At 41.4% G+C, this 26,958-nt stretch overlaps 1 protein-coding gene across 1 annotated transcript in view; it reads left to right on the plus strand.

Annotated features, from left to right (window-relative positions):
• The first annotated feature begins 5,518 nt into the window (after positions 1–5,518).
• LOC132817535 (nmrA-like family domain-containing protein 1) overlaps positions 5,519–26,958 on the plus strand; it is a 69,029-nt gene continuing 47,589 nt past the window's right edge. Inside the window, exon 1 of the mRNA XM_060828032.1 lies at positions 5,519–5,615. Within this exon, the coding sequence (XP_060684015.1) occupies positions 5,576–5,615 (40 nt within the window). The 5' untranslated portion in view covers positions 5,519–5,575. The remainder of the gene's footprint in view (positions 5,616–26,958) is intronic.

Below are 26,958 nucleotides of genomic sequence, written 5' to 3' on the forward strand. Positions count from 1 at the left end.
TTCTCAATGATGGGGATGGTGAGTTAGTTGACAGATAATACACCTGCCTTTACGCTTAGTGTCAGAAAGGGAAACTTGGGGCCCTGGTTTTTCATAGATCTGTCAAATTATAATAAATATGTATGTATGTTCATTCATCAATCTCTGAGTGACTGTTTCTTCACTGCATTTCCTATCACAGACCAACTCTAGGACAGGCATTAATGCAAATCAAGTAGAAATCATGTGAATTGCTGTATTTTGGAAAGGCAAATCAGGGCAGGACTTATACACTTAATGGTAAGGTCCTGGGGTGGGGGTATTGCTGAACAGAGACCTTAGAGTGCAGGTTCATAGTTCTTTGAAAGTGGAGTCGCAGGTAGATAGGATAATGAAGAAGGTGTTTGGTATGCTTTCGTTTATTGGTCAGAATATTGAGTATAGGAGTTAGGAGGTCATGTTGGGGCTGTACAGGACATTGGTTAGGTTACTTTTAGAATATTGCATGCAATTCTGGTCTCACTCCTATTGAAAGGATGTTGTGAAATTTGAAAGGGTTCAGAAAAGTTTACTAGGATGTTGCCAGGGTTTGGAGAGTTTGAGCAATAGGGAGAGGCTGAATAGGCTGGAGCTGTTTTTCCTGGAGCGTCAGAGACCGAGGGGTGACCTTATAGAAGTTTATACAATCATGAGGGGCATGGTTAGGGTAAATAGATCTTTTCCCTGTGGTGGGGGCATCCAGAACTACACAAAGGGCGGTGCGTGTATGGAACGAACTGCCAGTGAAAGTAGTGGAGGCTGGTACAATTACAACATTTGAAAGGCACCTGGATGGTTATATGAATAAGAAGGGTTGAGAGGGATATGGGCCAAGTGCTGGCAAATGTAGCAAGATTAATTTAGGATATCTGATTGGCATGGATGAGTTGGACCGAAGGATCTGTTTCTGTGCTGTACATCTCTATGACTCATGCATCACACATTGGAGTCCTGACTAAACGCAGTATTTCGCTGAAGTGGAATTAGAAGTACAGGATAATTGGGCCACGCACTCAAAGGTAGGTAAAAAGGAAGATGTAGTGGAAAGGAAGTGGAGAAAGGTCAGGCAAAATGGTGAATACGGGAAGAACAATGCATAGTATGCTGGGTCTAGAAAAAGAAGGGTGGGTAAGGAAAAGTGACAGACATGGAGCAAGAAGGTGAGACTGTGAACAGTGAATGAAAGTGTGGAAGTTGCTGTAAACAAAAATGAGAGAGTAGGGTTAAGGAATAAATAGGGATCTCTTGAAAAGAGTTCATTTACAGAAGAGGAGGTGCTGGAAGTTTTAACCAGGTTGATAAAGCAGATAAGTCCCCCAGACCTGATCAGATTTTCCCAGAACTTTGTGGGAAGTTAGGGAAGAGATTGCCGGGCCACTTGCTGAGACATTTGTATCATTGACAGCCATGGGTGAGCTGCCAGAAGACTGGAGGTTGGTTAAACTTGTGCAATTACTTAACAAAAGGCTGAAGGAAAAGCCAGGGAACAATAGACCGATGAATATGATATAAGTGGAAAGTATGTTGTTGGAGGGGATTCTGACAGAAAGATTTACAACAATTTTGAAATGCACATACCCATTAAGCCTAGTCAACATGGCTTCGTGCATGGGATATCGTGCCTTAATAACTTGTTTGAGTTTTTTGAAAAAGGGACAAAAAAAGCTTGTTGTAGGCAGAGCGTTGGATGTTGTCTATATGAATTTCAGTAAGGCATTCAACAAGGTTCCACATGGCAGACTGGTTAGTAAGGTTAGATCACATGGGATCCGGGAACTAGACATTTGGATAAAAAATTGGCTTGAAGGTAGGAGACAGAAAGTGGTAGTGGAGGGTTGCTTTTCAGACTGGAGGCCTGTGACCAATGATGTGCTGCAAGGATCGGAACTGCGTCCTTTGCTTTAATCATTTATATGAATGATTTGTATGTGAATATCGGAGATATGGTTAGTAAGTGTGCAAATGACACCAAAATAGGTGGTGTAGCAGACAGGGAGATGATCTCAGAGTACAACAGGAACTTGATCAGATTGGCCAATGGCCTGAGGAGTGGCAGATGGAATTTAGTGAGGTGAATTGATTTGAATCAAATTTACTGTCACATGTACCGAGGCACAGTGAAAAGCTTTGTCTTGTGAGCAATACAGGCAGATCACATAGTAAAATAACATAGATTGTAAATAATAGGTAAACAGTGGCAAAAACAAAAGGTACAGGTGAACGTTAAGAGTTTGTGAGTCCATTCAGTATTCGAACAACAGTAGGGTCGAAACTGTTGCGAAGCCGGCTGATGCGTGTGTTCAGGCTTCTGTATCTTCTCCCCGATGGTAGAGGTTGTAGAGGTATTGCATTTTGGTAAGGCAAATCAGGGCAGAACTTATACACTAAATGGATGGACCCTGGGCAATGTTGCCAATCTAAGGGACCTAGGGATGCAGATGCATACCGTATATACTTGAGTAAGAGTCAAATTCTTTTGACTACTTTTCAAGGTTAAATATATAGGAACAACTATTACACGGATCCTACTTTTGAATGACTGAAGTTCATGCCTACCAAAATTCATACCATGTCATTAGCAGAACCCCAACTGATCTCAATGAATAATAAAAAAACACAACGAATTACGGTAATTCTGAAAACCCGGAGTGGAGCTTGACTGCTGGCAAACTGACTCATAAATGTTGACATGTTGTCTGTGAAGAACTGGGGTTGGCTTTTACATGAGACACATGGAAAATTCCAGACTTTTAAAGCCAAAAATAGGGGGTTGTCTTATACATGAGATCAACTATGTACGGTAGTTCCTTGAAAGTAGAGTTATTGGTAGGCAAGGTGGTGAAAAAGGCGATTGACATGCTTGTTTTCATTGGTCAGAACACTGAGTGTAAAAGTTAAGACATCATGGTGTAGCTGTATAGGACATTGGTGATGCCACATTTATGTACAATTCTGGTTGTCCTTCTATGCTGTTAAATCTTAGAGGGTGCAGAAAAAAACTTATCAGGATGTTGCCAGGACTGGAAGATTTTACTTATAGGAAGAGACTGAATAGGCTAGGGCTTTTTTGTTCTGGAGCACTGGACGCTGACGGGTAACCTTATAGAAGTTTATAAAATCACAAGGGGAATGGATAGGATGAATAGCCAAAATTTTTCTCCGAAGGTGGGGGAGTCCAAAACTATAGGGCATAGGTTTAAGGTGAGAGAAGAAAGAGTTAAACAGGACCCACGAAGTAACTTTTTCATGCAGAGGGTAGTGCTTGTACGGAACAAGCTGCCTGGGGAATTGGGTACAATTACAACATTTAAAAGGCATCTGGATGGGTATATACAGAGGAAGGGTTTAGAGGGATAAGAGCCAAGTACTGGCAAATGGGACGAGGTCAGATTGAGATGTCTGGTTGGCGTGGACAAGTTGGATGGAAGAATCCATTTTTGTGCTGTATGACCAGAGGGCATAGTCTCATAGTAAGGGGTCACACATTTAAGACAGAGTTAAGGAGGTATTTCTTCTCTTAGAGGGTTGAAAATCTGTGGAACTGTTTATCACAGGGGGCTGTTGAGGGTTGGCCATTAGGTATATTCAAGGCTCAATAAGGGAATGAAGGGTTACAGGGAAAATGCAGGAAAGTGGAGTTGAGGATTATCAGATAAGCTATCTCATTAAATGGCAAAGTGAACATGGGCTGAGTGGCCTACATCTGCTCGTATGCCTTCTGCAGAAGATATACAGAATGAGGGCGGGGACAAAGGAAAAGACTTGCAAGGGAAGGGACAGTGGGAAAGGAGAAGTTAAAGGGAAGACTATAGAGATGAGAAAGGAACTAGCAATGAGTGGGCAAAGAGGGAGAACAAGAGCAAGAGAATGTGTGTGGAGGGGAAGGTGTTGGGATTTAGCTGAAAGTAAGAGCAGGGAAGGTTACGAAGACAGGAAACAGATGGGTGGGTGGAAGAGAGCGGATGCAAAGAAACGAAATGGGAGAATTGGGAATAGAGTGGAATGTTGGGGAAGGAGAAAGTGTAGGTGAAAGTGAAGGTGCAGGGGAATGGATGGGGTCTGAGCAAAAGTAGGGTCAGAGTAAGTGGGAAAGGGAGATGGTTGTGAGGAAAAGAGGGTAGGAAGAGAGAGACAAATGGGGGGGAAGAAAATGGGAGATAGAAGGGAGAAAGGAAGGGGCAGAGTGGAGGATGGGGTAAATAAATTGGAAGAGCGAAGCAAAAGGTAAGTGCTAAAAGGGACATGTATGATGTGTCAGTGAGGGGAATGAAGGAGAGGCAGTAAAGATTGTGACAGGGTGGAAAAGTTAGGTGCTGTGAAGAAAAGGACAGGGACAGGCTCCTATCATAGTAAATGAGAGGTGAAAAATAGCAGGAAAAAAAGTGGTAAGACAAGAGGAGGAAGTCAAAAAGGGTAAGAGGAAAAAGAAAAGGTATGAGTGCTTCAGGGTGCATGAGAAGGGTACAGCGGGAGAGATATGGTGAACGGTGAGAGGGTGTGGTGAAGAGGGTGAGGAGGTGGACGGTGAGTGAGAAGATAGAGGAGGTGGACGGAGAGGAGTGAAGGGCAGTGAAAAGAGTGATGGGAGGACAGAGAGAAGTGAGGGGCAGGAGAAGAGAGCTGCCGAAGATAGTGGGGGAGGGGAACGGGATCAGGGGAGTGAGAGGGAGTGAAGGGACTGAGGGAGCAGAGGAGGAGTGAGGGAGCAGGGGAGGGGGTGAGGTAGAGAAATGAGGGACAAGGAGAGAGTGAAGACATTGAGGACGGGAAGGGACGGAGGTGTGAGGGGCAGTGACAGGGCAGAGGGAGTGGAGTGAGGGGGGTGAGAGAGAGGGGGAGAGGAGCGAGGAGGCAGTGAAGAGGGTGAGGGAGACAAATGAGGGACAAGGAGAGAGCGAACGGATTGAGGAGGGGAAAGAGGGCAGTGGGTGTGAGGAGTGGTGACATGGCAGAGGAAAGGGGCAATGAAGGGGAGGTGGGGAGAAGAATGGGAGGCAGTGAAGGGAGTGAGAGGGCAATGAAGGGGGTGGGGGAGAGGAGTGAGGGAGAAGGGGAGAGTGAAGATATTGAGGAGGGAAAAGGGGGCAGGAAGTGTGAGGGGTGGTGGGAGAGGAGTTGGGGACAGCAGAGGAGAGGGCGGCAGGTGGAGGGATTGAGGGAGGGAAATGACAGACAAGGAGAGAGTGAGGATATTCAGGAAGGGGGTTTGAGAGCTGGTGACGGGGTACAGGGAGAGGACTGGAGGGGGAGTGAGGGGGCAGGGGGAGAGGAGTGTGAGGATTGGGGGAGAGGAGTGAGGCGGCGGGCGGGGAGGCAGTGGGTAAGGAGTGAAGGGGCTGTGGGGGTGGAGTTTAAGGGGAGGGGACAGGAATGAAGGGGCGGAGTGAGGGGGGCGGTGACCGGGCCGGGGCGGAGGGAGAGCACTGAAGGGGGCGGTGACCGGGCCGGGGCGGAGGGAGAGCACTGAAGGGGGCGGTGACCGGGCCGGGGCGGAGGGAGAGCCCTGAAGGGGGCGGTGAGGAGGGAGGGGAGTGAAGCCTGAGGCCCGGGTCCTGTCATGGCCGCCCCGCGGACGGTTGCTGTTTTCGGCGCTTCCGGTGAGTAGGAGGGATCGGGGATCTACTCTCCACAATGATCCAATCCACTCCGGGATCCAGTGCCGGCCCCTCCCCCCCCAAACTCAGGATCCACTACTTTCGGTAATCAGGGACCCGCACCCTCACCAGGGATTCCCCCCTACTATGGCCATTCAGCCCAGCCAGTCCGTGCTAGCCCTTTATCGGGAAACTAATCAGTCCCATCGCCCACTGTCAGCATGAAGTTGGGCCTCACAGCACTTTGACACGTCGTATCTGTCTCATTTGTGCTAAATAATTGTAAATCTACCTGGCTCAGCTTTGAATACATTCAGTTACCCAGACCATACGGCTTGCTAGGGGAGAGGATGCCAAATATTAATGAAAGGAGAAGTTCCTCCATCTTAAATGGAGAGCTCTTTGCGCCCCTGGTTCTAGATAGCCCCCATATTGGGAAATATTTCCTCAGCATCTGCCCTGTCAAGCTTGCTCATAATATTGTACGTTTCAATACCTTCTCTCATTCTTCTAAGTTTTTTGGTGTGTGGTTTCACCAAAGTCATGTACGAATGTAGCAAGACTTCCCCACATTCCCCTAGATGCTAAGAATTATAAATATTGGATGGTTGCACAAAATACTTCTAGAGTTTTACATGTGAGCATAGTATCTATTTGTTTTGTGTTCTTGGCTAGTATGAATTCAGGAGTAGGCAGTTCAGTGCTTTGAGTCTGATCCGCTATTTGTTAATATCATGGCTAATCTATTAGTGGTCTCAGTTCCACCTGCCCGTCTGTCCCCCAACACCCTTGACTTCCTTGTTGATCAAGAACCTGGCTAACTGAATCTTGAATAAATTCAATGTCCCAGCCTCCACTGTCTCCTGTCCCATCTGCTTTCATGAGCTGTCATAAATACAACATGTGAGAGCAGCATTATTTTGGGCTGCAACTCTCTAAGACCCGTGCGTAGTACAGACCTCTGGAACCAGATGTCAAAGGTGCATTTGGCATGCCAATGCCAATCAGCACACACACACAGCCTGGCTTAGCTTTCTGTGTGCAGCAAGATGGAATATTGCTTGCGAGCCCTTACTTTACCAGCCTACCAACTCTTCCAATCTTTCTTTCTCAAAAGGTCTTGAGTGTTATCAAATCCCAAATTGATGCCTGTTTCTTTCAAATTGCGCCACCCTCCCTCAAAACAATTGGGTTGAAACCATCATTATCAAAATCACAAATAACATCCTCTGCGACTGTGTTAAATTATTTCTTGTAACTCCTCCCTCTGATACATTGGCCACATTGTCATGCTCCTTTTGTCATACAACTAGCTGGCACAGTGTTTACCTTGATGCAGAGGAGATGGATTGGAAGTTGGTTGAAGTTGTACAAGATTATGACAGATAAGGTAAAGAAATGCTGCCACTATTAGCAGATGGTAGGGGATACAGATTTAAGGTTTTGGACAAAAGGTGGACATGTGAGGAAGAGATCTTTTATACAATGAATGATAACGATTTGAATGTCCTAGTCATTGGAAGTGGTGATGGTGAATTATTTCAAAAGACCATTGGTTAGACACTTAAGGGAAATAAACTCAGGATGAAACCGATGAAAGGGACTAGTTGGATTGCTTTCCCAGAACGCCAACTTGAACTTCAAAATAAGGACCTACATTATATACAGTGCTTTTTATGGATATTTGAAACTACAGTACATTTTTGTAAAGCTGTTGTTGTAATGCAGGAAACCTGGCAGCTAATTTGTGGATGGTAATCTCCCACAAACAAAAATAACCACAATCTATTTTTGTGAAATTAGATGAGGAAGGAATACTGGACAAGACATCAACTCCATTACTCTTCTTTGAAATACTTCCATGGGATCTTATACATCCAGCCAAGCAGGCAGATGGAGCTTTGGTTTAATTTTATGTTTGAAAGACAGTACCTCTGAAGAAAATACTTTAGAACTATCCTGGAGTGTCAGCTTTGATGTTTATGCCCAAAGCCTGCAGTGGGACTTGAAACCAGAAAGTTGTGATTCAGAGGCAAGAGTGCTACCAACTGACCCACTGTTATTTAAGGTAGTTCACCACTACCTCTCTTGTCTTGGGTCTGTCTAGTGATTAGTGGTAAAGGATGCGCCACTCTGGAGAATCAACAGAACAGGCGCTGTTCTTAGATAACAAGCAAATTTATTGCAAGGTAACAATAAGTACAACAATATTTGGCCAGACATAATTGTTGGGACCTTAGTATGCTGATCCAGACACATCTGCTCCCTCTGAAAGCTAGAACTCCTTGTCTCCATGCTCTGACTGTCTGTAACATCAATAGAATGGTGGAGCCAATGGAACATGAATATTAAGCCAATTAAGAACTATTCCCTTGTAAAACATTTCCTGCATTATGACAATGACCACAATTCAAAAGTAACTAGCTGTAAGATGCTTTGGAAAGTTCTGATGTTGTGAAAGATACTACGTAAAGAAAGCTTTCTCTTTTCAATTTGAAAATTGTTATTTCGATGCAAATTATTGTTAAGAGTATAGACCTTATGCTTGTTATGACGACTTGCTAAATTATGTCTTTACCACTAGATAATTGTCACTTAATTTACTATTATGCTGATCTCCTTCATTGTAGCTTTTTCAATATGATGAATACTATTGGCAAACTATCTTAAAAAAACACTGGGGTGGCATGGTGGCTCAGTGGTTAGCACTACTACCTCACAGCACCAGGGTCCCAGGTTCAATCCCAGCCTTGGGTGACTTTCTGTGCGGAGTTTGCACATTCCCGAAGGAAGGTTTCCTTCTGGTGTGCAGGCCAGGTGAATTGGCTCTGCTAAATTGCCCATAGCATTAGGAAATGGGTCTGGGTGTGTTACTCTTCGGTAGGTCGGTGTGGACTGGTTGGGCTGAAGGGCCTGTTTCCACTAATCAAACTCTTTCATGTTAGTGCATAACAAATAAAGTATTTAACAAATAAAATAGAGCCAGTCTTGGGTGAGACAATTTGTGCTTGCAACAATTATCTCTGGAGAATAATTGTTGATAAAAGCATGTACCACTCAGATTTCAAAAACGTAACATACAGGCAGAAAATGGTTGCCTAAATGTGAAGGTTGGAAATTAAGACTTTATTTTCAGACAGTAAACAAATATCCCAAAAGCCATTGTGAAAAATGGCAGAAAGCAAATATATGTTGTTGGCATGTGATAACACCGACAATCAGCAAAAAAAAGGAAGTGGAGATATGGATTTGTGTAGTGGCAACAGAATACTTTTATGTGAATGTTTAGTCTTGAGCTGTGGACAGGGATGCTACAGACCATAAGATGTAGAAGGATAAGTAGAAAATTCAGCAAATCGAATCTACTTTTGCCATGTGTGGAAATGATTTGCCAAATGCCCTCTGTCAGCACCATAGCATTCTGTGATTCACTGTGACCATGACAGATTGGATAATTCTTAACTGCACTTGAAATGTCATAATATTCAAGGCTCTTGGCTGGAAAGTGGGATTCGTGTAGGTAAGTTGGCTCAACTTGATGGGCCAAAGAGTCTCTTCTGTGCTGTATAACTCTATAACACTTTCCTGTCTTTTCTCTATAACTGTTAATTTCCTTACTGATTTAAAAATCTGTTTATTTTATACTTGAATCTACATAATGACCTAGCTTTGACAGACCTCTGCAATAAAGAATTCTACAGACTCACCACCATCTGAGAGAAGTAATTCCTTATTGTCTCTGTCCTAACTGGGTGACCCCTTACTTTGAGATCAAGATCTTTAGTTCTAGATTCCCCCACAAGGGTGGACCCCAACTTCTTTCCGTCGTGTGGATGACCAGGAATATTTACTGACTTCATGACCTGACATTTTTGTATGTTGGAATTTTCAACTTAATACCTGTTTGGCCACATTATGAAAGCACCTTTCTTGACCATCAAATCCTGGAAAGGCTAAGACGTTGGCGTGTTACCCACTGAGCTACAGGATCTCCATGTCACTTTGTACAAGAAGTAAAATTAGAGGAAAATGTTTTGTGAGATTGATGCCAAGTACTTGAACAGTGATGAAGGTTTGGATCATCTATTAGTGATCTTGTCTGAAATCAACAAGATGATCTCTTAATTGTTTTGGGACATGGTCAGATTTTGCAAGACAGATCATTCATGAATGTATGTTGGACTTTAACAAGTTATATAAAACATGGACGAAATTCAATTTGAGGATCCCGTAATCACTACTGGTATTCAACACTGGTATTTTACTTGGGAACACAACTGGTTCTGATAGGTATTTGGTTCTCAGGAGAAAACCCTGTTGGATTGTAAGTCAGTTGCCTTAAAGATAATCCTGGGGAAACAGTCATATCCTTCAGCCTTTATGGAACAAAGGAATTATCCTGGTACGTCACAAAGAATAGATGTTTCGATGATTGCCAGATTTCTAAATGTTCAAGTTACTAGCCAATGGAATCGATATAATGCAGATTAAAGGCAGACAGAATGTGGATGCAAGCACTGGTAACAGATCAGGTTATTAAAGCAAAAGACAAAGTTGTAACAACAGTACCAGGAGAAGGAATCACTGGCATGCCCAAGGAATAGCTTCAGGTGTAATTCAAAGTATATGCGTGAACTGCCCAGAGTAAAAGCAAGAGCTATGAACTGACATGACAAAGATAATTCTAAGGAAGGGGATAAAGATAATGATGAACCTGAGTAAATTAAATTGATCACAAGGAATTTTAGTCTGGTGATGAATGTGTCAGTTGCAGACTTCTTTAAATGTGGATTAATCAATGGTGCTTGCTCTTTGACAGTACAGGATTGGTTAAAATGTTATGGTGATTACTAAGTAGTGAGGACCAACACAAGATGAAGTAATACAAAAATGCTGTTAGCTTGAGGATTGGTGATTAGTATACATTAAGGTTGCTTAGAGAGTTGTGTTTCCACATAAAGTAACTGAATTATGCCATTTTATAAGTGCTGGTGTAGTCTCCAGTGGGATACTTATCATATTATGTTGACTCTCTAAGCAAAAGCAAAAATGAAACTTGCCATGATAATTATTTTTGACATGTCAGTTGATCTGCTATGGGGCATAGAGTCATACAGCATGTAAACAGACTCTTCGGTTCAACCAGTCTATGCAAACATAATCCCAAACTAAAGCATTCTCATCTGCCTGCTCCTGGCCCAAAACCCTCCAAACGTTTCCTATTCATGTATATGTTTAAGTATTTTTTAAACATTGTAACTGTGCCAACATCCACCACTTCCTTGGGAAGTTAATTCCACATGCGAACCACCGTCTGTGTAAAAAGAAATTTCCCCTTGTCTTTTTTAAATCTCTCTCCTCTCACCTTAAAAATATGCCTCTCAGTCTTGAAATCCCCGATCTTAAGGAAACGACACCTGCTATTAATCCGATCTATAAAGTAAAAGCTTCCAGAAATTTAGTTGTATGTTGAATGTTCATTATAATGCCAAAAGTGTGAAGTTCATAGACTGTCAGAGTGAAGTGGAAGAATGGAGAGTAAGAAAGCATGTTGCAGATTTGAAAATGGATCTGGAGTTGACTCTTGTACTGGTATTGAAGAAAGAGCCTCCAACAGAACAAGAGGTGGATCTAATATTAGTAGTCCTGGCAGGTGGGGAAATGAAAGGAGATGCCACATTTTTAATAGTGAAATAACTGTACAGAGGCCAGTGTCCCATCGCCAAGTTACCCTTCATATACTTGTGCATAGTACATTAGCTGTGGCCAGCCATCCCAGAGCTAGTCCCCTGAACTGAGGAGATTCTAAATCCCCTGTGTATATTTTTCTCTAACAAACAAACAAACAAAAGTATATACTGGTTGCAATTCAGCCAGCACAGAAATCAGTTCTCATAGGAGTACACTGACTGTGTGACCAGCTAGCTCTCAGTTGGTCCTCTACTGAGGAGATTCTAATCTCCACCCCCTGTTTATCTTGGTCAGCCAGGGCTTCCTGTTTGGCCCAGGTTAGTCACTACAAATAGATTAGACAATGAAATAAACATTACAGAGCAGCTGAAAAGTAGAACTAAAAGCATGAGTGGGAAGATTTAGTGGTTGCCAACAAAAACCTGAGGATAAACTCGAGGACAGCAAGGCAAAACAGACTCTTGAGTTGGATTGTTGGGGAGAATTTTCAGTTTATTCTGAAACACAAAATCAAGGGGTGACCATTTAAACAGTATGAAACAAAAATGTTTCTCTCAGAGTCGTCAGTCTTTGGATAATTTGAGTATTGCATGTCTTTTCCTGACAAGGTTGAAGCCTTGAATATTTTTAAGGCAGACAGATAAATTCTTGTTAAGCAAGGGAGGAAAAGGTTATCAAGGTCAGGCAGGAATGTGGATTTAAGTTTGCAATCTGCTCAGCAAGGATCTTATTGAATGATGAATTTGACTTGCTTCTAATTTGTATATTTTCATTTTAAAGCTTGATTGGCTATTTGAACTGACCGGGCATGCAGACTAAACCAAATGCTAGTTTTGATGTGTTGGATTTAAGTACGTTGATGTAAAATCCTAAAATAAAGAATGGTATAACAACAAATAAAAATACAAGTGAAATTAAATAAGCATTATTGCAAATTTAACTTCTGATCCTTAAGTGACCTGAAGAATGTTTTTGGCTATGCTTTTCATGTTATTCTTCCTGATGGGTATTCTACCACATTTGGTGTTGTGACATATCTTGGTGAGAATGGTAAATACGGTCCTTTACATTTGAAAAGAAAAGATTATTAACCAAGCTCTTGCTACAGAAATACTGGTTCTTTCAAATAGTGCTTGTAGGATCTTACTCATCAGTTATTTTGAGAGGTTCTGTACAGTGGCTGTGCTGAAGAAAATGTTATATAGATAATGGTTCCTTGTAGGATAATTCACACTCAATGAAAATTTTGAGTGATAAAAGCAATGGATTGATTTTCTTGGCTTGAAATAAGAAAATCTCTGAAATAAAATGGATTATTACAAGTTGGATTGTTTTACAAAAAGATGCATGTATGAATCAATTGTTAGAAATTCTAGAGGCAGAGCATCTTTTTATATATTTGTTTTAATTTCTTCTGAAATATTGCTTATCAACATTTAAGAAAGAGGAATTGATCTTTTTTGCTTAGAGGAAAAACTTTGAAAGCTTTTGGTCAGTTCATGTTAAATTAGAAACATTTTTTCTTCAGATAGGAGATACTTGAGAATGATTGATTAGTAAATAGATTACCTCTGTGCAGTGGTTTTAGTTTGAGATTCATACCAGAGGTATTTGTATGAGGGATTTTTGAAGCAAAGAAACTTTAAGCTCAGTTGAGTGACTAATCCAGAAAAAGGCAATTAAACACTCATGACTAGGAGTTGGAATAGACAGTTATGTCACATCTATAGATGTAAGAAAGAAGGGAACTATCTTGTGTGTTTGAAAGTGTTGGTGTTGGTATAGATGGGATTGTCTACATCAATCATTCAAATTGTGTTTATGTAAATACTTTGATATATTCTATTTTGTACTTATTTCTTTTGCATAACAGATTTGTTTAATTGTTCAAACCAAATCCACAGCTTTGTATGCTTATGTTTCTGTGAAACGCCACCTCATTAAGTTAAAAAAAAGTCTATCAAGCTAGATTTCAGTCTGGGATAGACTTGTCCACTGGTAACACTAGTGACTTTACCTTCTGGAGCCTGGGTATTTTTGTCAATATAATGCAATGTTAAAACTACAGCATTACACTTATGTCAGAACAGGCAACCGTAACCAGACAAATCTAGTGGGTCGACAAATACTATTGTACCATCAAGTTACTTCCTAGGTTGCAAACTTGAGGTTGACCTGCTCTTGGTCTTGTGCATCATGGCTTTATCTGGGATACTGTCTTAAAATACAGAGAGTTATTCTCTCATTGGTCAAAATCATGGAATCAGTACAGTGTGAAAGCAGGCCATACAGTCCATCAAGTTCACACTGACCCATCACCACCTATCCTGTCCTTGTAATCCTGCATTTCCTGTGGCTAATCCACCTAGCCCACGTATCCCTGAACACAATGGGCAATTTAGCATAGCCAATCCACCTAACATGCACATCTTTCAACTGTGGGAGGAAATACCAACCCAGAGGAAACTGGCAGATTTGGGGAGAATGTGCAAATTCCACACAGTTGCCAGAGTGTGAAATCGAACCCAGGTCCTGATAGTGTGAGGCAACTGTGCTAAACACTGAACCAAAATGATGAAAAGAATATTCTGTGCTTCTTGAGATCAGTGAAGATTGACCTGACAGATGCAATGTGACCAGGATGAATAAAGATTGATGTTGAATTATCACATATGTAGAACTATTTATATTGATTCACTTTAGTTCAGGATAGAGTCACAGAGATGTGCAGCACTCTATGCAGACCCTTTGGTCCAACTCACCCATGCTGACCAGATATCCTAACCTAATCTAGTCTCATTTGCCAGCACTTGGCCCACATCTCTCCCAGCCCTTCCTATTCATGAACCCATCCAAATGCCTTTTAAATCCTGCAATTGTACTAACCTCCACCACTTTCTCTGGCAGTTCATTCCATACATACATCAACCTTTGCATGAAAACGTTGCCTCTCAGGTCACTTCTACATCTTTCCCCTCTCACCCTAAACCTATGCCCTCTAGAGAGATAGAGTCATAGAAATGTACAGTATAAAAACAGACCCTTCGGTCCAACCCGTCCATGTCGACCATATATCCCAACCCAACCTAGTCCCATCTGCCAGCACCAGGCTCGTATCCCTCCAAACCCTTCCTATTCATATACCTATCAAAATGCCTCTTAAATGTTGCAATTGTACTAGTCTCCACCACATCCTCTGGCAGCTCATTCCATACACGTACCACCCTCTGCGTGAAAACGTTGCACCTTAGGTCTCTTTTATATCTTTCCCCTCTCACCCTAAACCTATGTCCTCTAGTTCTGAACTCCCTGACCCCAGGGAAAAGATTTTGTCTATTTATCCTATCCATGCCTTTCATCATTTGGAAACCTCTATAAGGTCACCCCTCAGCCTCCGACGCTTCAGAGAAAACAGCCCCAGCCTGTTCAGCCTCTCCCTGTATCTCAGATCCTCCAACCCTGGCAACATCCTTGTAAATCTTTTCTGAACCCTTTCAAGTTTCACAATATCTTTCCAATAGGAACGAGACCAGAGTTGCACGCAATATTCGAACAGTGGCCTAACCAATGTCCTGTACAGCCGCAACATGACCTCCCAACTCCTGTACTCAATACTCTGACCAATAAAGGAAAGCATACCAAACGCCTTCCTCACTATCCTATCTATCTGTGACTCCACTTTCAAGGAGCTATGAACCTGCACTCCAAAGTCTCTTTGTTCAGCAACACTCCCTAGGACTTTTCCATTAAGTGTATAAGTCCTGCTAAGATTTGCTATCCCAAAATGCAGCATCTCACATTATCTGAATTAAACTCCATCTGCCACATCTCAGCCCATTGGCCCATCTGGTCCAGATCCTGTTGTAATCTGAGGTAACCCTCTTCGCTGTCCATTATACCTCCAATTTTGGTGTCATCTGCAAACTTACTAACTGTACCTCTTATGCTCTCATCCAAATCATTTATGTAAATAACAAAAAGTAGAGGACCCAGCACCGATCCTTGTGGCACTCCACAGGTCGCAGGCCTCCAGTCTGAAAAACAACCCTCCACCACCACCCTCTGTCTTCCACCTTTGAGCCCACACTCAGGAAAATGACTTTGTCTATTTATCCTATCCATGTTCCTCATGATTGTATAAACCTCCATAAATCACCCTTCAGCCTCCAACACTCCAGGAAAAACCACCTCACCCTATTCAGCCTTTCCGTACAGCTCATACTCTCCAACTCTGGCAACGTCCTTGCAAATCTTTTCCGATTCCTTTCAAGTTTCACAACATCCCTTCAACAGGAAGGAGACCAGAATTACATGCGATATTCCAACAGTGGCCTAACCAATGATCTGTACAACTGGAACATGACCTTCCACTCCTACACTAAATACTCTGACCAATAAAGAAAGCATACCAAATACCTTCTTCTCTATCCTTTCTACCTGTGGCTCTACTTTCAAGGAGTTATGAACTTTCACTCCAAGGTCTCTTTGTTCAGCAACACTCCCTCAGACTTTACCATTAAGTGTATAAGTCCAGCTAAGATTTGCTTTCCCAAAACGCATTTATCTATATTAAACTCCATCTGCCCACTGGCCTATCTGTTCAAGATCCCATTGTACTTTGAGGTAACCTTCTCCGCTGTCCACGACACCTCCAATTTTGGTATAATCTGCAAACTTACTAACTATACCTCATATGTTCACTTCCAAATCATTTATATAGATGATGAAAAGTAGTGGACCCAGCACTGATCCTTTTGACACTCCACTGGTCACAGGCCTCCAGTCTGAAAAACAACCCTCCACGACCACCCTCTGTCTTCTATCTTTGAGTCAGTTCTGTATCCAGCTGGCTGGTTCTTCCTGTATTCAGTGATATCAGAACCTTGCTATCTAGTCTCCCGTGGGAAACCTTGTTGAATGCCTTACTGAAATCCATGTAGATCACATCAACCGCTTTGCCTTCATCGATTCTCTTTGTTACTTCTTCAAAAAACTCTATTAAGTTCATGAGTCACGATTTCCCATGCACAAAGCCATGCTGCCTATTCTTAATCAGTCCTTGCCTTCTCAAATACATGTAAATCCTGTCCCTCAGAATTCCCTCCAACAACTTGCCCACCACCGACGTCAGGCCCACTGGTCTGTAGTTCCCTGGCTTGTCCTTACCACCTTTCTTAAATAATGGTACCATGTTAGCGAACCTCCAGTCTTCCGGCACATCACCTGTGATTATTGATGATACAAATATCTCAGCAAGGGGCCCTAAAACAGTTCCTGAAGAAGGGCTCATGCCCGAAATGTCGACTCTCTGCTCCTTAAAAAATGTGCAGGTTAGGTGAATTGGCCGTGATAAATTGCCCGTAGTGTTAGGTGAAGGGGTTAATGTAGGGAAACAGGTCTGGGTGGGTTGCGGGTCAGTGTGGACTTGTTGGGCCGAAGGGCCTGTTTCCACACTGTAAGTAATCTAATCCTTGGATGCTGCCTGACCTGCTGAGCTTTTCCAGCAACACATTTTCAGCTCTGATCTCCAGCATCTGCAGTCCTCACTTTCTCCTACAAACACTTCCCCAGCCTCCCACAGAGTTCTAGGGTACACCTGATCAGGCCCTGAGGATTTATCTACTTCTTTGCATTTCAAGGCATCCAGCACCACCTCCTCTGTAATATGGACATTTTTTAAGGTGTCACCTTCTATTTCCCCACATTCTGTGTCTTCAATATCCTTCTCCACAGTAAGCACTGATGCAAAATACTCATTTAGTATCTCTCCCATCTCCTGTAGATCCACATGTAGGTTGTCTTGCTGATCTCTGAGGGGCCATATTCTCTCCCTAGTTACACCTACTAGCCTTTCCTTTCACCCTAACAGGAACATACTGTCTCTGGACTCTTGTTATTTCATTTTGGAAGGCTTCCCTTTACTTGCAAACATCTGGCCCCAATCAGCTTTTGAAAGTTCTTGCCTAATACTGTCAAAATTAGCCTTCTGCCAAATTAGAACTTCAACTTTTAGATCTGGCCTATCCTTTTCCATCACTATTTTAGAACCAATTGAATTATGGTCGCTGGCCCCAGAGTGCTTCCTCACTGCCACCTCAGTCACCTGCCCTGCCTTATTTCCCAAGAACAGGTCAAATTGATCCCACTGTCCAGGCAATCTTTAGAAAAGTTTACGTATGACTAAAATGAAACAAAAGTGCAATTATTATTTGCAGTTTTCAAAAAGCCCAGTTATTTTAAAATTTCCAGTGTGATATTTAAAGTGTCTTGTAGATCGAAGTTTGATCCAAGATTTATGTCAATCTGGTTGGGAAATGCTCAGCAAATTTGCCCAACTTCATGTTGAACATGCATTTGATAGTAGGATAATACCCTGAAATTAGTTTTTGAAATGCGAGTGAGGTTATTGGACTGGTTTAACTTCTGGTTGAAATATGAAACAGAAGGTTTAAATGTGAAGTTTATTATAAGTCAGCAATAACTAGCACTGTAAACCTCATTTGATTTTTTGAAGCAAACATTTGGCATAGTAAGTTATTCACTTATCCTAGCTTCCCTTAATTTTCTGCGCACTCAATAATTGACAAAGTCAGTTTCTGAGGCTATCATGTCCAATTGCTTCCAATTAAATGTTTGATAAAGGAACCATGAGGTTATAAATAAGTGCAGTAATATGCATATAAAATCTTTGTTATATAAATGGATGGGCAAACTCTTTATGTTACTTACGATAAATCCAAATATACCTTACATCTGTTTATACCTTTTACCACGCGTCAACCAGCTGCGCCCACTTCACTCAGCATAGTAAAGAAAAATTCCAGATTGTGAGCTCTCTATTTATATACAGGCTAATTTAGAAGCTCTGAATTTGATGCTGATTATTGGTTTGCACGCATTGTTAACATGAGTTATGTGATTTTCAATTGCTGAGAATTGACTGTTCATTGATTGCAGTGTTGTGCGCCTAATGTACTCTAGGAAGGTTTTGTTATACCTTAACGAACCAATTGACAGTCATGTCCACAACTTTTTTGTATTGCATAGTGTACATAGTGAATGCATGGAAGTTTAAATTTCGGCTTTAGAAATGAAACGTGAGCAGTACAAGGCAGATTAAACAAATGTCATCTTTCAGCATCTCAATCTCATTGATCTGCCTGCAGCACGCACTCTGTTGGCCAGTTTTGTTACTATAGCAGCAAAGGTCAGATGAGTTGGGAGCTGTGTTTCCTCGGTTACTGATTTTTGTCTCTCTATGTTTGTGAGATGTGCTAGTCATGGAAGCTAATTGTTGAGAAACAGCTAGTCATGAAATCCCAGGGTATCCATCTTCATGAATGTTGGAGTATGTACACTGATAAGCATCTTATCAAGAAGTTGCTCCTGTTAGTGTCTGGCTGTTTCAATGTAGATACTTAACAATTGACAGAATATAAATTTTGTGCTGTTTCATTACTTTAATAAGTTATCAGGGGTTAGTTTCCTTTCAAAATCTATGCAAATTAAAACAAAATGGAACGTGTAAATATAAGCTAAATTATGTGTAGTTATTTTTAAAGGGTCTGATCTTCATGGTCCTGAGTGCATTAGGCTGACATACTTGCATGGAGGTGTTCTGAACAGGCTTCTTGTAGGTTTGCCATAGCAGACCTCTCATTTTGCCTTTCTGCTGTGGGAAGGTACAAGGGAGATTTTTGGGATGATACCAGAGAGAGAATTGGGCTGAGCTGGAGGGGTTATAGTTTTATTTTAATCCTGTGGGGTGGGTAGAGATAAATAATGTTCTATCGGGAATAATATGATGGTTATATTATTGCTGAAAATGTGTTGCTGGTTAAAGCGCAGCAGGTCAGGCAGCATCCAAGGAACAGGAAATTCGACGTTTCGGGCAAAAGCCCTTCATCAGGAATGAGGAAAATGTGTCCAGCAGGCTAAGATAAAAGGTAGGGAGGATAAAAGGTAGGACACATTTTCCTCATTCCTGATGAAGGGCTTTTGCCCGAAACGTCGAATGGACACATTTTCCTCATTCCTGATGAAGGGCTTTTGCCCGAAACGTCGAATTTCCTGTTCCTTGGATGCTGCCTGACATGCTGCGCTTTAACCAGCAACATATTTTCAGCTCTGATCTCCAGCATCTGCAGACCTCATTTTTTACTGGTTATATTATTGGCCTAGTAACCAAAAAGCCTGGATTAATCATCCAGAGATATAAATTCAAATATAGCCACATAAGCTGGAAAATTTATATTCAATTAGATAAGTAATTTTGGAATTAAAAGGTCAGTCTCCGGAATGGTAATCATTATTTTGGATTCTCATTAATAAACTACGTAGTCATTAATGTCCTTTAGGGAAGGAAATCTTAAGAAATATCTCACTCTGGCTTATGGTTGACTGTTAATTGCCCTGTGAAATAGCTGAGCCATTTAGAAGGTTGCTCAGTTGTATTTAAAAGAGTGGCTCACCATCTCCTTCTCAATGGCAATGAGGAATGTGCATTAAATGCTGCCCATGCAAATGTTGCCAGCATCTCATTAACGAACTTTAAAAAGGTTGATGTAGAGAAAATGTTTCCACTTTTTGGGGGGAGGTGGGAGGGTCCAAAACAACATGTCTTAAATATAAGAAAAATAAGAAAATTCCAGTACGAAATGCTGTCTGTCAAAGCATTTCAATTTCCTGCCCTTTAGTTTTGAAAACAGTATTGGCTGTATGCTTGAAGAAAATGTGCTTGCTACTTCACCCTGTTCACAAAAGCTTGAGAGCAATCATTATAGTGTTAATGCTAAATGGTTGATTTCACAATCTGTTGATATCATAGTGGGGTACTTTGTAATTCACAGTTTGTGAGACAATTCCAAAAACCACCCTACCCTATTCTGCCTCTTCCTATAGCTCAAACTCTCCAACCCTGGCAACATCCTTGGAAATCTTAACTGAACCCTTTAAGTTTCACGGCATTCTTCCAATAGGAAGGAGACCAGAATTGCACGCAATATTCCAAAAGTGGCCTAATCAACGTTATGTACAGCTGCAACATGTCCTCCCAACTCCTATACTCCATGCACTGGCCAGTAAAGGAAAGCATAGCAAACATGTTCTTCACTATCCTATCTACCTGAGACTCCACTTTCAAAGAACTACGAACCTGTATTCCAAGGTCTCTTTATTCAACAACACTCTCCAGCACCTTACCCTTAAGTGTATAAATCCTGCCCTAATTTGCCTTTCCAAAGTCCAGCACCTCACGTTTATTTAAATTAAACTCCATTTCTCACTCCTCAGCCCATTGGCCCATCTGATCAAGATCCTATTGTAATCTGAGGTAACCTTTGCTGTCGACTACACCTCAAATTTTGGTGTCATCTACAAACTTACTAACTATACCTCCTATGTTCACATACAAATCATTTATATAAACGATGAACAGCAGTGGACCCAGCACCGATCTGTGTGGCACTCCACTGGTCACAGGCCTCCAGTCTGAAATGCAACCTTCCTCCACCATCCTCTGTCTTCTATCTTTGAACCAATTCTGTATCCAAATGGCTAGTTCTGCCTGTATTCCACGTAATCTAATCTTGCTGACCAGTCTACCACGAGGAGCCTTGTCGAACGCCTTACTGAAGTCCCATTTCCACCACTCAGCCCTTATCAATCCTCTTTGTTACTACTTAAAAAAATTTAATCAAGTTAGTGAGACATGATTTCCCCACACACAAAGCTATGTTGACCATCCCTACTCAGTCCTTGCCTTTCCAAATACCTGTAAGTCCTGTCCCTCAGGATTCCCTCCAATATCTTGCCCATCACCGATATCAAGCACATGATCTGTAGTTCCCTGGCTATTTCTTACCACCTTTCTTAAATAGTGGCACCACGTTAGCCAACCTCCGGTCTTCCAGCACCTCACCTGTGACTGTTGCTGATAGAAATATCTCAGCAAGTGGCCCACAATCACTTCCCTAGCTTCGCACAGAGTTCTAGGGTGCACCTGATCAGGACCTGGGGAATTATTTACCTTTATGCGTTTTACAACATCCAGCACCACTTCCTCTGTAATAGGGACATTTTTCAAGATGTCACCATCAATTTCCGCACATTCTATATCTTCCAATTTCTTCCCCACAGTAAACACTAATGCAAAATACTCATTTAGTATCTCCTGCAGCTCCACACACAGGCTGCCTTGCTGACCTTTGAGGAGCCATATTCTCTCTAGATTCCCTTTTGTTCTTACTGTATTTATGGTCCCTTTGGATTCTCCTTAACTGTATTTGGCAAAGCTATCTCATGTGCCCTTTTTACTCTCCTGATTTCCTTCTTAAGTATACTCCCATTGCCTTTATACTCTTCTGGGGATTCACTCAGTCTCTGCTCTCTATACCTGACATATGCTTCCTTCCTTTTCTTAATCATTCAGTCAACTTTTGCACCTGGCAACCTCAGAATTGTCTCCAGGGTTACCTGACATGACTCCCACCCCCACCACCAGAATGAACGTCTGAGCTTCATGGGCACCATTTCCCCAAGCTGAGCATGAGAAGCTGGGAATTGGCCTGACTCTGAGCTCCTGACCTGGAACTGAAAAGGCAGGCCTTTAATTGAGAATACTGGGCTGACTGTTTATTAAGTAAGGGACAGGCTCTGGAGTTGTGAAAATGGTGTCCAGACACAATTGTGTGTTTCCAGGTCCTTCTCCCGGAAATTTACTTTTACCAATGTGAGGTAAAGGTGCAAACTGGTTGGGATCGCCACCCTGCATCCTTGATGTCCACTCGAACCAGCTCCTTTGCAAATAGGCAGGTCCTAGTCATCTGGAAATTTCATGGAATCAGACCACTTCCAAGGAATTCATGGTTTACAACAGAGGTGATGGCATGAGAGGCCATGGAGGGACATGAGTTGGATGAATGAGGCATAGGGATTATGTTGGGGAGGCGGACTTTGAGGATTACCGGGATTTACATTTTTATTATTAATGGAATGAAGTTCCACAGCACTGAGGTGAGCCTTTTCAACAAACCCCTGCCACTGCCTCCGAACACTTTTGGGAGTCACTGACTGCTGCCCGTATCGTCCATCCTTTTACCCGAGAAAAGCGTGCAGAACTGGGCATTATCCCAACTCCCGCTACCCAGCTCAATGATAAAAATCCAGCCCATTATGTTCAATTTTGGGATCACAGTTTAGCGAGTATGTGAAGATATTGATGTACACACCAAAGAGGTTTACTGGAGTGGTTCCAGCACTGAGGGGATTACTGTGGTATGATTAGATGAGATAAGCTGGAATTGTTCTCCTTATGGCAGGGAATGTTAAGAGAAGCTTTGATAGAGTTATTTAAAAACATGAATCGTTGAGTTAGAATAAGTAAAGAGAAACTGTTTCCAATAGCTGGAAGGTGCTCCTGCTTAGGATGACAGGGAAAAAGAATCAGAGGTGACATGAGGAAATATTTTTCCATGCAGTAGGGATTAAGATTTGGAATGTACTGCCTGATGCTTTGGTGGATATAGCTTAAATATAGCCTTCAAATAGAAGCTCGATGAATATCCCAACAAGAAAGAAAATCGTGAGAATTTGACGGTTGCAGTTACATCACTGGCTGAGTGCAGACAACAGCTCTGTTATTGTTGGAAAATTGACAATATAAATAAACTGGTACAGGTGGTACATGCACACCATCATATGATGCAGTTTCTGTGTTTCTCTGTAGGTACATTGGTGTGCCCTAAGCTCTGGGAATTCTTTGTGAAATCTCCTTTATCCTTTAAAATACTACTGAAAATGTAACTCTCCCATCAAAGTTTTTGTGACCGGCGCTAGTGTCTGTATCTTTGGCTATATGCTAATTTCTGTCTGGTAATGCCCCTGAGAAGCACCTTGGGATATTTTACAACTTTAGCTTGCACTTATTTAATGTCTATATTGTTGTGCTTGCTGTTGAAGGCTTGGTTACAGCTTTCACCCATTAATATTATGAGTGTCAGTGTTCTGGTCAGGTGAGTGAAACAGTTTTGCTCTCAGTGTTGACTATTCTGAAGATAAGAGAATATTTGTAGGCTACACAATGTCAAAATATCAGTATATCTGTCATTTAGATTCAACCACCTGAAAATGGGGTAGGGAGGGTAGGAGACTAAAGGGAGGCTTTGAAGCTAATTTTACTTGCAGTTAAGTTTTAAAAAAAAGTCATCTGGGAATTCTTTAGGAGAAAGTGAGGACTGCAGATGCTGGAGATCAGTTGGGAGTGTGATGTTGGAAAAGCACAGCAGGTCAGGCAGCATCAGGGGAGCAGGAGAATCAACATGTCAGGCATAAGCTCTTCATCAGGCCTTCATTCTTTACTCCATTCTTATAAACTTTTCCCCATCTTGGTCAATGAATGCTGATGGAGCAGTGGCCATAAGTTGTCATCCAGAGGTTCTGAAGACCATAATAACAATTTTAATCATTCCTCTACATTGAGTCCATGTGTGCTACCAGTGCTAAGTATCTCATTGTTCATGAGCTCAACTGATCTGTTTTCACTAAATGCTTTGCCTTGCTGTGATACAACCTGACAGTAAATGTGTAGACAAGTCAGTTGTGGAACCTTTGCCAGTCGGAACTACAAAAGATCTTACACCAGGGAAAATATCGGGATTCACTTGAACACTGTACAATCCTCTTCTTTTCTTCCAAATTATAACTGCCTGCTCAGGAGACAGGGGCAGGCCATAATATGCTGACAGTGACCTGCTATTGCTTCAGATTATTGTAACAGCTGATTCTCCTCCATCCTTGGTTCCTCAATGACTATGGCCCTAACACTGGTCCTATGCATAATGGTATGATCTTAACTATATGCACTGTCAGGAATTATGAAATTAGTTGTAGAATGACAAACCATAGTCTGAAAGACCATCTAAATCTCATCCAAAGTGAAGTAAACTATCAAAGAAATAATTTGTGAAGCCAATTTAAACCACTTTGTTATCATCAGTTTGTAGTGAGTAAATAAAAGGCATAACTCTCTTCGATCCTCATCCTCTGTCACCACTTTGCTGCCAGCTACACTGGACTCAACCAACCTTAAAGTTGCAAATCCTCAGGCAGCATCTTTCACCGCTGGACTGATACTTCTTCACCACTGCCTCGCCGCCACTAATACTGAATCCAACCAACATCAAAATTGCTGATCCTCAGGTGCCATATTTCACCATTGGGCCCACCTTACCGACATTGCCTCCAGCAATCTAGCAGCTGCTGATTCTGCTGCCAAGTCCTGTGCTCACCACTGGGCACGTTCAAGGTCCACTCTGGGCTCGCACAGCAACTTTTTGATAGGTCACGTTCTTCAATTGTCAGTCTGTACAGAGATGGCCAGCAAGCAGTTCTGTCACAAGAGTCACAAATGAGATGTATCTGCTCTCACCTTATATTGGCACAACAGAACTTTGCAGCAGGAAGACTGCATAATGGTTAAAGGTGTAAGACCCGCACCCGATCAGGTGCAGGGCATTATTTTGTATGGCTCTGTCTTATACTGGTTAGTTTTTGAGAAATGCATTTTACAGTGAAATATTATCAGTCAATCTTATTTTGCAAAAAAAAATTTCTACTTAACAGATTGTTGGTCCAAGAATCCCAGTGTTAGCTACTATATAACAATCTGCCACCCAGAGTCTGTGGTAATGCCATTGAAATAACATTTAGATGCGGTGGTTCACATTTTAAGCTAAATGGTAAGTAAATCCGACAGTGGTTCTGAAAGTTACGCTGCACTGGCAGCCACTTTTTCTCTTTACTGAAATAGGAATGGTCAGTGAACACTTGAGTGATGGGTAAACAGAACTTGATATAACTTAGGCATCACGAAAGAAAAGAGGCTGGAAATGTGCAACAGGTCTTTAGATATCTGTAAAGAGAAAAAACAGGTTAAAGTATATTGTGTTACAAATTTAATCAGAGGATTCGAGATTAATAAAACACTTGGTTTAATAAGTGGGACAGGAAAACTGTGGTATATGAAAATAAATGGTGGTCTTGAAGGATAAATTAGTTAGAGAAAATTAATTTGAATAGTTGGAGATGGAGGGAGAAGCATGTTGCTCTAGCATGGTGTTGAGTTGATTTGCTCATTCATCTCACCAAACCTCAAAAGTACTCCAGGTTAGATGAGAATGGAATTTTCCATACCCTGATATCATGAATTTGCTTCTGTTTATGAATTCTTCCATTTAGACTTTGTTTATTTTCCATCCCAATGAAGGATGCGGGCATGAACAATCAGAAATATGTGCAGTTGAAATTATTTCACTTGTAGATTATTGTATTTTTCACAACCAAGATGTTTTGGAAAGTCCATTGGAACTATCACATACTAAAAAAAGGTTGTGTGTGTCATCTGTCCCTCCCTCCTTATATTACAACATAGAAATAGACACCAATACAAATAGAGAGGAAGAAGAACGGAATATTAAGGGATATATAATCTCTGGTATTAGGGAAAGGGTAAACCTCAGGCATGTAGAAATAGAATAGCAGAAAAAAATACATACCAGCAATGTTTCCTATAATTAGTTAAAACATTTTAAAATTTTTGAAGTGTCTTTATTATAAAGGCTGGTATTCATTCAACACATATATTTGTGAATTATTTAAATGTAAGAAAGTGATTTACACATTACACTGAGTTTGAAAGTTCCCACTACATGCCCCACAATACCTCACTATAAATATTGAATAGGAGAGTGGCCCTGCCTAATCTAAACAATCTTTGTTACTTAATATACTGTGTAAAAATAGGAAGTAGAATTATCCCATTGTAGTTGTTTTCCTGGCTATATTCCCATTTAATCTATTTACAGAGAAACAGATGCTGGTATTAGTCCTATTGGCAGCCAGGTACAGAGAAACTCACTGTCCTAGATGCCATTCTCAATTATAGTTATGGAACTGTACTTGAATGGTTTGATATCTAAAATGTACCCTGCACCTTATCTACATCTTATTTTGATATAGTCTGTTCAAATATATTCTGCATGTCAACATAAGAACATGACTTGTAAGATTCAGGTGAGTCACATTATAAAAATAAAGATAATTAACAATGGAAAAAACTGGTCAGTTCTTCTTGCTTGTTGTTCCTCCCCATTTACTTTTGATTTTGTTTCTCCTTCTGTTCTGCTGATTTTCTCCACTTCTCCCTTCCATCAAAGGCCTTATCTCTTTAGTGCAGTGCGGTACCACAGGTCCTGGTCATGCTCCTTCAGCTACCTCATCCATTTGGTTCTTAGTCACTGGGGAACCTTCTCAACAGGTATCTTTAGGTTATGAACCCAATTAAGCCTGATTCACTTTTTATGAAAACTTTGCATCCATGCAGATTTAGCAAGCTCACTCTTTACCAGTGCAGAAAACTTTGTAAACTATTGGACTGCAAGTATTAGGACCACAGACTATTCAATCAAACCTCTGAATCATTTTATTTTTCTTTCACATATTGTTTACTATTTCACAGTAATGATATAGTTGTATTCTTTTGTTACTGAATCTTACTTCCTCTTGGGATGTTAATGACTTAAAGATGTGAAATGGATTTAAATTTTAAATTTGTTGAAATGAACTTTAGACCTTGCTCTGTAATTAATCAGTCACACTC

Source organism: Hemiscyllium ocellatum, chromosome 7 (assembly GCF_020745735.1).
Source record: "Hemiscyllium ocellatum isolate sHemOce1 chromosome 7, sHemOce1.pat.X.cur, whole genome shotgun sequence".
Classification (NCBI taxonomy): Eukaryota; Metazoa; Chordata; class Chondrichthyes; order Orectolobiformes; family Hemiscylliidae; genus Hemiscyllium; species Hemiscyllium ocellatum.